The 9639-nt window shown below is 50.0% G+C and overlaps 1 protein-coding gene across 1 annotated transcript in view; it reads right to left on the minus strand.

The window, feature by feature from the left end:
• Positions 1–325: 325 nt before the first annotated feature.
• Positions 326–9639, minus strand: part of EREG (epiregulin) — a 25651-nt gene continuing 16337 nt past the window's right edge. Inside the window, exons 4-7 of the mRNA XM_009644728.2 lie at positions 2729–2812; positions 2152–2275; positions 1422–1568; positions 326–398 (exon numbers count right to left, since the gene is read on the minus strand). Coding sequence (XP_009643023.1) covers positions 338–398; positions 1422–1568; positions 2152–2275; positions 2729–2753 — 357 coding nt within the window. The 5' untranslated portion in view covers positions 2754–2812 and the 3' untranslated portion in view covers positions 326–337. The remainder of the gene's footprint in view (positions 399–1421; positions 1569–2151; positions 2276–2728; positions 2813–9639) is intronic.

Below are 9639 nucleotides of genomic sequence, written 5' to 3' on the forward strand. Positions count from 1 at the left end.
AGAACTTTTATTTCAAGGAGTAGAATTGTTTTGAGCATATTCACAAGAATAAATATAAAATTACTCTTCAGAGTAAGAAGACGAGTTTTTACAAAAATATATTTCTATCCCACAGAACCACTTAGGTGGGGTTCTCATTAGGAAATATTATTTAATAAAAAAATAAAACACTGAAAATAAAATGCTTGACCTATACTGATTGGATCACCAAACAATTGAAATTTTTAAAAGGATATAAATATTGTATATATTGTTAATAAAAATAACATTTAAATAGATGGGAAGCCACTGAGTCCATGCAGACAAACAGAACACTGTAGGAAGCCACCGTTTTCCTCTACAGGGCAACAACTTCCTTGTATTCACCGGCGTTCGTTTGTCTCTTCTTGCTTCGGTACCTGGAAGCAAAAAAGAGAAGCGTGAGTTCTGGAAAGCCAGTTGTTCCAAAGGGCTTTTTGGGGAGTGAAGGGAGGCGGGGTTGAGGGAAGGAAAAAAAATGCTGTATGACCTCCTCACGTTTGCTTTAAACCTCTAGCAGCTAGGCTCTGTCTGTGCTCACTTCCGGGTCTGAGATAACGTGCACGCAGAGTCTCATTTCTCAGCTCTTCACAGAAGATATTTCACATCTGCATTAAAGTCTTGCTGCTGGCACTAGGTTTGTCTTTGGGAAGTCTTGCTGGATCCTTCCCTGCCATGGGGCTGAGTACCCTAACCAGCTAGGCCATCTTCCGTTTGAGATGACACGCCATCGAGTCTTCAGGCAGGGGAGAGGAATGACAGCGGTTACCAGCTGGCTATCAGATCTGTGAAGCTGAGCTCTCCCTCTGGGGGTTGTTCCACCTCCTTGGCTCTCTGACAGCTGCTTACGATTAATTATTAGCCTGAAGAATGATTCCTGCTGCTTGTGGGTCTGTTAATGGAGAAGACTACTGTCCTCCCCGGTAAAGCTGATAAGGCAACGCTTGTGATATCACAGTCACCACAATAACACGGCGGATAAACAAATTAGCTATCATTCATCCAGTTGCTCTCCCGTTCCCGATGGCTGGGGAAATGGCACTACCAAGAAAAGGAACTAGAATTTTCATATGCCCTGTCTGCTCTCTCCTTTACCTCGACACACCCTCTAAGAGGCACGTGAACTAACCTATACAGTCCTCGCTCGGGGTTAAAAGGCACCTGAGGGTACTGCTGCCCAGCCTGCCATCTGGGTTATGCTATGCAGGCACCATACTTCCTTTTTTGAACACCTCACTCAGTGCAGGCTAGCAGGGCTGGATATCGGACTATCTGGAGATAGATCTGGAGATCTGCAGGCAAGTGAGTGTAGGTATCCCAGTCTATCTGGAGGTACTCGGCTGACACCTGACTGCACATACAGCTGACTTGCCTTCCTGAGCCACGAAGAAAATCCATCTTACCTTCTCCAGATGTAGTAGCTTGCAATAGAGACGGCGGTGAGGAAAAGCAGAACTACGATAACTGTCAGCGCCACGTACTCCTTGCTGAGGGGTTGTCTGACAAGTTCTGAATGCACACACCGGACACCAGAGAAGCCTACGTCACACCTGAGGATAAGAGACACAATTAGAGACATCGCCGTGGGGTTACGCTTTAGCAGTCCACAAAGCATGCTATGCTGCTGGCCTGCCATTTCCTCAGGGACAAGGAAGTCAAACTGACGCTAATTCAAGCACATGTGGTCCTAGAAATGGTTGCAAATTCTTCAAGTAAATGAGGAATACCCTTAAAAATGCCTAGAGGGTCTTTATTTGGTAGGCTGATCAAAGGAGAGACGTTGCTGCTTTGCCTGACGCCTGGATCTCCCGCTACTGTAAATACAGATGAACAGGTAAGCACATCAGGACGAGCGCCCCGAGTCTAAGTTGGGTTGGTGACTAATTTCAGGTGTCTAAGACTCTCACCCAGGTTTCACTGGAGTCAGTGCATGTGCTTAACACTTGCTTAAATGCAGCTGAGGCTGACTATAGATATATGCTGCTCCCCTTTGAATTCTTGTGAGCATTTAAATACTTTGCTGGATTGGTGTTCCAGCAAAGCATCACCTGCAGCAAGATCCAAGGCCACATAAAGTTCACCTCAAAGCCCACCTCGGGGAGGTCTGCAGGACGCGTCGCGCCCTGTCCATACCTGCAATAGTGCTCATTCAAGTCCACTATGTACACGCAGTGTCCGTGGAAGCAGTAGTCCTTCATTTCAGGCTTGCATCTAGTTATCCCGACTTGAGCCACACGTGGACTGTTCTCTGTCTGGACTGCAAGGAGGTTTTGTTAGCATCTCACCAGCCTTGTCTTCCCTTTGTATTTCCGAAACAACGCACAAGCTTTACAAGGACGACTAACAGTCTCGTTACCAAGAGACCGCCAATGCAGTAGGCATTAAAGCAGGTGAGCCTTCGGAACAGGGAGGATTTTCCCAGCCCAGAGCTATATTGACTTTTCCTTTGGGAGTCCCACATGAGCTATTTCTGCTTTTACAGCAGAGTTCTCACCTCAAACAGAGCTCTTCTGCTGAAGAAGTAATATTAAAGGAAATGCAGGCTAAAACATGGCTCTTGTTCAATGAGACTGAGCACTTTGCAGGTTGGCAGCAATGTTGCTCAACAGAAAAAAAGGATTTCCAGGGGCACCTCCATGAGGCTGCCAGCCCAAGGCAGATGGGAACCCAAGATTTGTTATTTACAGAGAGAGCTGTGCAGTGCACTTACTTAGCGCTGTTGTGCAGTTCTCCATTTCACCAGGCTCACACAATGGGATCACTGTTGTGCCCAGGACCGACTGCAATAGGTAACCTGTAAGAGAATAGAAAGAAGAGTCAAAACTAGATGCTTTTCAAGTATTGTTAACCATTTCAGCTGGTGTCCTCATGAAGTTAATACAAGAACCGTTCAGCTCCTGCTCAGAAGCTGTTTATCTAGTAGGAAAACAACAGCGTTGTAAGCTGAAAAAATACAGGTCTGAGAGATCTGCTGCCTATAGTTACATAAAGCAGCCCAAAGAAACATCTCTGAAATACAAACTTTTACTGTAGAACAGAGATCAAACAGAAACTCGGTGTCTGTGACCACCTCTCACCCACACCGAGTGAAACTGGGCAGGAAGAGGCTTAGAGAGATTACAGAGGAGAGGCAGAATTCAGGCCAACTCCGACTGAGTTAGGCTTCTGCCCAGTCTGGCATGGCGCCTGCGCGAGGGACACAGCCAGGGTTCCACAATTCAGCGTGACAGTCCAGTGTTCATCGCAGGACGAGTTCTTTCGGTGATCAAAATCAAGATGTCTTTGAGTCACAACAGTCCACGGGGAGAGAATTTCCTAGGACCCAGCAAGTCCTGGAGCTGGTGACTCAGCACCCCAGGACAGTGCTGAGCCAGGCTCAGCGCCCCGCCACCGGCTTCACAGACCACGCACTGCTCGAGGTGGGCTTAACGCGAAAGCTGCTCTTGAGCAGCAAAGAGCTTCCTCGGCCGCCCGCCCGCTGTAAGCAGCCTGAAAGGCTGGACAGTTCCTGCAGGAGCAGGCGCTCCTGCGCTGGAGCGTTTCGGTGGAAAGCCCCCTTGCAAAGACACCTAACACGAGATACCAAACTGTTGGGGTTTAACCCAGCAGGCAGCTGCACACACCCAACCGCTCGCCCACTGCCTCTCTCCTGCAGCGGGATGGAGGAGAGAATCGGGGGAAAAAAAGGTAAAACCCATGGGTTGAGATACAGGCAGTTTAATAAAACAGTAGAGGAGGAAAAAAAGTAATAACAAAGTAATAACAATAATAATAGAATATACAGAATACACAAAACAAGGAATGCTCAATGCATCTGCTCACCACCCCACTGACCAATGCCCAGCCCATCCCGAGCAGCGGTCGCTCTCCCCCGGCCAACCCCCCCAAGCACGACGCCCTATGGTCTGGAACCCCCCTTTGGGCAGTCGGGGTCGGCTGTCCCGGCTGTGCCCCCTCCCAGCTCCTTGAGACCCTGGCAGAGCAGGGGAAGCTGAAAAAGTCCTTGACCAGTGTAAGCCCTGCTCAGCAACAACTAAACCATCAGTATGTTATCAACATTCTTCCCCTACTAAATCCAAAACACAGCGCTATGCCAGCTGCTAGGAAGAAAATTATCCCAGCCGAAACCAGGACACAAACCCTCCTCTTCATCTGGTCACTGGGTTGGAGAGGTGACTGACCGCTTTACGGCTCCTGGGCCAGTGTTACTTATCTCAGCAGAACCCCAGAAGGAAACGGGTACGTTTCTGTCCTTCCTTCACCATCCACACCAAAGTAAACCGCAGCTCAGCAGGTTTGATGTGGGTACCAGATGTAACAGGAGACTGCACCACATAGGCTGAGGAGTTCGGCTGCCGGAGCGGTGGCTGCATTTCCCTGGGGAGTAAGGGCCCTCCCCTTCCCTCCCCTCGGAGATGGAGCTTATAAAGCATTTTGACATCTTTTGGGCTGCACGGTGCTGCACAAGCACAGCTTTCAGGTGTTCTACTAGTTAAGTGAGCATTTCCAAGCAGGATTTGAAGGCCACACAAGTACTTGCAGCTTCACGGCCAGCCCGAGAGGAACAGTCGGTGTTTGCCCATGTGGCCAGGAAATCCACTTGGCTAGCACTCCTGCTGTGGTCACAAACTAACCTGCTCGTGAACTGCTTACTCATCAGCCCCATTCCACAGAAGTCTGTAATTTGTGTCTTTGGGCTGTTTGCCTCTATTAACTTGTCAGGTCATGCATGTCTAATGGAGGGAGTGTGCCTTCATAATTTGTTGATCACTCTAATTCAACTCCAGTTATTAGAAAGTTTCATTACACCTCAGAGTTCAATCTAGTACTGATTTATGGATTTCCTGCAGCTCATCTATTTCTGCATGATTAGTAGGCTTCCTTTAAGCTTCATTCCAGCTAGATATCAGAACAACAGGGATATCCATCTTAGAGGGACAGGGTTTGGTTGCGTGTTTGTGTTCCTTTAAAAACACCATTCCTTCTCCTTACTTGCTCTCCACCACATTCCTCGCAAAGCTAATAAGCCAGGTTTCCACCAAGCTTTAGAAGAAAGGACAAAGACTAGGATGGCCAAAATGAGAGCCGCGGTAACAGACCAAGGACGCCGTCACCTTGACTTGTACAGGAGACTGAGCTGGAGACGTCTGTGCCCGCTAGCGTGGCTCAGCAGGACCTGCCTTTCGCTCCAGTGGGGCAGGGCCGGCCAGTTCACTGCCAGGGCGGGATTTGTTTTAAACAGCACTGCGCTCACTATAGATTTCATCGGAAGCTGCAGTTTTAACACTTCTGTAAGGCCAATCTGAGCCACCACAACAGAACGTGTAAGTGTTTGAAGGATGAGGCGGTCAGCTGACAGGTGGTGGCAGCTCAGTGACTATGAGAACAGCAGGCCAGGGACCCGGTGTCCCAAATGATGCTGGGAAAAGAAGATTTACCGGGTCAGCCCTTCTTCCCAGGAACTAGGGGGACATTTCAGGAGTGCTCCATGGACTAAGCGGCTGCCTCGGCAGGGAGCAGCTGTGGCACAGGACAGGTCTGTCCCACTAAGTACACACCATGTCACTGCAAGATGGGATGCTGAAATCCTGAGACTGGCGAGAGCTAGTGACCTGAGGCTCCCCCCCGTCCCCCACGTACTGCTGCTGTCATCTCTGTGTGACGCGCTATGGCAAGGTGACAGTAAAGAACTGTCGAGGCAAAATATGCTACAGGTACCCAAGATACCCACTTCCTACTGTACTTAGTTAAGTAAATGGATTAAGCCAGCTGACGATCACTTTTAGCCTGTGCATTTCTGTTTCACTTTGCATACTTCCTTGATCTGAGCATAATCTGAGCAGTTGCTTTTGAATCTAAAGTTCCCCATTCCAGAGTTACCAGAACCTGGCTTTTGCATCTGAGAAACTCAAACCTAAGAACATGAAAGAGATGGGTAGGCTCTTCTCTTTGCTCCAGAAGCAGGCACCGCTTTCCAGCTAGAGGAAAGGCCCAAATTCCGACACCTGTGAAGGACAAATTAAAAAGAACCTCCTCCCACAACATCCAACAAAGGCTAGCCCCGTTCCAGCCACGCACAACAAGCGATAGCCTCCTCCACCTGACTGCCGACACACCGGCTGGGAAGGCTGGAGTGCAGGCGTGGATATTTGCTGACAGCCAGCAGTATTTCCTGCATTCGGGCAAAGTTCTTCCTGCTCTGCACTGCTATGTTTTGCCCTTTCCCCCATGCGCATATTTCTCCTCTGACATCAATGGGAGGGGGATCCCGCGGGACGATAAGGGATCCACACACCACAATGGCCACGGAGAGCCCTTCTCGGAATAACTGTCAGATGAAGTATGCCAAACACAGGACCCGGGGGAGGTAGCTGCATTTTTATTTGTTCACTGTTCACTAAGCAAGTACTCTACAGGGTACAAGATAACAGTAACGAGATGGTGGATATTCATGCGTGCCTCACGGGAACGCGGGTGCTACCTTATTGCTACACCACTAGCACGCAGGCGCAGTGCTGCAGGCGTTCCTGGGAGGTTGACGCCGACAGCAGAGGCTATTACTGGAACAGGAATAATGCTGCTGTTCACTCGTCCTTCCGCGGCGGATGAAAGGAAAATGAAGAGCAGAGACTGGCTGCCTTTGCTTCCTGCAGCCTTCATCAGAGATGACATGCAAGGGCTAATTATCAGTTCAGCCACTGAAATCCAGCTATAGTTTCCAGTTACAGGATAATTGCTAAGGATGAAGGATGCACACGCCAGATACACGCAACCAAGAACTAGTCTCTTTGCAAAACTTACACCCGTTTTAAAGGGGAATTGCCAGGTTTACGAGAAGTCAACCATCATTTGAGTTGGCTTTGCCTGTCACCGGGATCGCTAGTCTTGTACTAGCTCATCTGAAGGCGACCCCATGATGCTCCTTCACATTTGGCAGCTCTGTGGTCTCTCTGCCACAGCGGCAGCGCCTACATTTTTCAGGCAGGTTGCACTTGCAAAGAAAAGCCAAGCACAGAGGTGTCCAGGTGACATGCACCTGAAGGATCTCACCCCATTTTAACTCTAGAGACAGATCAAGGTGGATCCCCATCAACTGATTTTGGACACCCAGAGCACGCTGACTGTCTAAGGTCTTCTCTGTGTAGACTAAGCAGAAAACATGGAAGTTAACCAGTCTGTGCTATCGGCTTTGTGAGCATCGCTGCTACCACCATTCATCGCCAGTGCATCGCCTTCCGTATCTCTCTGCTGATAACCTCCCTAGCTAGCCACAGAAGTTTGCAGGCCATCTCGGACAAAGCAAGCACCGCTGGCAATAAAGGCTAGGTGGTGGTTGTGTTCTAGATGAGGATCACAGAAACATAGAGATAGCCAGGAAAGCCCAGCAAACAGCTTACTCTCATTCAAGATTTGGCTGTGCAACTACACCCCTTGCTCACAACCACCACAGCATCTCTAGAGTTCAGGTTATCCACGCAGGCTGAGCATTTTGCCCTGGGAAAGGGGAAGCAGTGATGGAAGCAGATGTGATGGTGCTGAGAGAGACAGCCTCAAATAAATTACCCTTAGGGCAACTGGGCAGAAGTGTCTGTATATGCTTCTGGGAAGTAGCGTCCAGGTTTCCCCATCTCACGTTTTGTACCTGTGACTTCAGAAGTGCTGACTCAAGTCATGGATGCCCAGGGCCAGGCCAGAGCAGCTCCAAGGCAGCTCTGGAAACACCAGCAGTGATAATGCAGATAATTACATATTATGTACACCCAGTCATGTCGGTACTGCTTCTTCCACCCCTGTGGAGACCTACGCACCAGTGATCTTATTCGCATGTTACCCCCGTGCCTGGGCCACTCTACTTTTCACCACGTGCATGGAGGCAGAGATCCCTACACCACAGAAGCAGCAGAAATCTGTCATGGCTTCCAGCCAGGCACATCAGCCACTGGCATTTTCCTCACGTCCAGACTCAGTGACCTTTATGTTCAGCCCACTTGCTGATGGCCAGACAAACGTGACGGAGGAAAACATAAAGTCATCAGCTCCTAGAACTGTCCATTGAGCCTGGAGATCCGAGGCCTGCCTTCCCCACTGAGTGGGCATTGCGGTGACTGCACGGAGACCAATGCCAAGGCTCCTGCAGTAACTCATGGAAAAGGCAGGGCCTGGGCTTGGCTCCATCCCTGCCACATCACCGTGTGGCTGGCACAGCACTGTCACTCCTCAGGAGTGAGTGATGGCTCTCTCCTACCACTGCCCTTCTGCTGTGTGGTCGCCAAGCCCATGATGGCAGAACGTGAGGCTGACAATGTCTGTCACTTCAGTCAGGCTTCAGCCGTTCAGCGGGGAACCTCTTAGAGTCTGGCATCATGCTAGCTACAGACGGTCTTCCTGGCTTTTGCCAGTGGCACCGAGTTGTGCTTACACTACTGACCTGGAAGGGAAAGGCAGTGAAGTGCTCATACCACTCGTCATGATGCCATCTAGCTATGACTAATCTGTCCCTTACTATTAGATTTTGTGCCTGCCCCGGAATTAAATAAATCTGTATACAAACCACATGAAGACATACCAGTTCCTTCCAGTGCCAGTTTTGTGCATAGTATGGCTGACTCACAGACTACAAGACGTTTAGCCCACTCTCCTGGCAAGTAAGATGCTGTGCAGCAGCTGATCCATAACTACCTGGCCAAGATCAAAGACAGAAACTCATGCTTGCAGCGGGCTTAGCAGATGCGGGAACATCTGGCCCGAAAGAGAAGTCTTGGGAACTGAGCTTCCCCATTGACTGCAACCCTGAGCCCAACATCGCGAGCGTGAGAATATGCTTTGTCATTAAAGCAGCGTGGGAACGGGCCAGGTCTCCATCCTGCCTCAAGCCTTTACTGCCCACAAAGCTGGAGGCACCTCAGAAGGTCAGCTCTCGGCAGCCACTGCCAGCGCCCAGCGGAGGTGCGTGGCAAGAACTGGTTGTTGCTTCACAGCGCACCCAGGCTCCAGGACTCCTGATGCTCTAAGGATACAGGTGTTCGCTTTGGACTTTTAGGTAGCTCATGTCATGCAACAGAGTAACACGCTCCCAGTGAGGAGGTGCAGAACTGCCAAACAGAGGGAGGCCACAACCTGTTTTGTTACCTTCAGGAAATCTCTGCTGCGGTAGGGATTCACCTGCTGAGCTCACCCAGGGCATGGCCTGGGTAAAGGCAACAGGACCAGACTAAAGACAGAAAAAGGTAAAAGAGAAGAGATTGCATTGCCTTTTTTTAGGGACACGGTTTAGCGGTAGACTTGGCAGCATTAGGGTTGCGGTTGGACTCAATGATCTTAAAGGTCCTTTTCAACCTAAATGATGCTGTGATTCCATGCCTCGAGCAGCCCGCGCAGCGAGCGGAGTTGGGCAACGAACGCTGCCCTACACTCAAGTCACCGGGCACACCTGGACATTGCACAACCAACCAAACACCCCACAGCAGCACAGCGGAGAGTGACACCTGCGCGCTCGGCTCCTCAGCGCATACAGCCACCCAGGGACACCCATTCCTGCCCGCGACCTTACCTGGGAGCACAAACACCTCTGCTTCACCTGAAGGCAAGCCAAGCTCTACATTCAACCGGAGATCTTCCAGC

The sequence above is a fragment of the Egretta garzetta genome, unplaced genomic scaffold, assembly GCF_000687185.1.
Source record: "Egretta garzetta isolate BGI_Z169 unplaced genomic scaffold, ASM68718v1 scaffold378, whole genome shotgun sequence".
NCBI classification, from domain to species: Eukaryota; Metazoa; Chordata; class Aves; order Pelecaniformes; family Ardeidae; genus Egretta; species Egretta garzetta.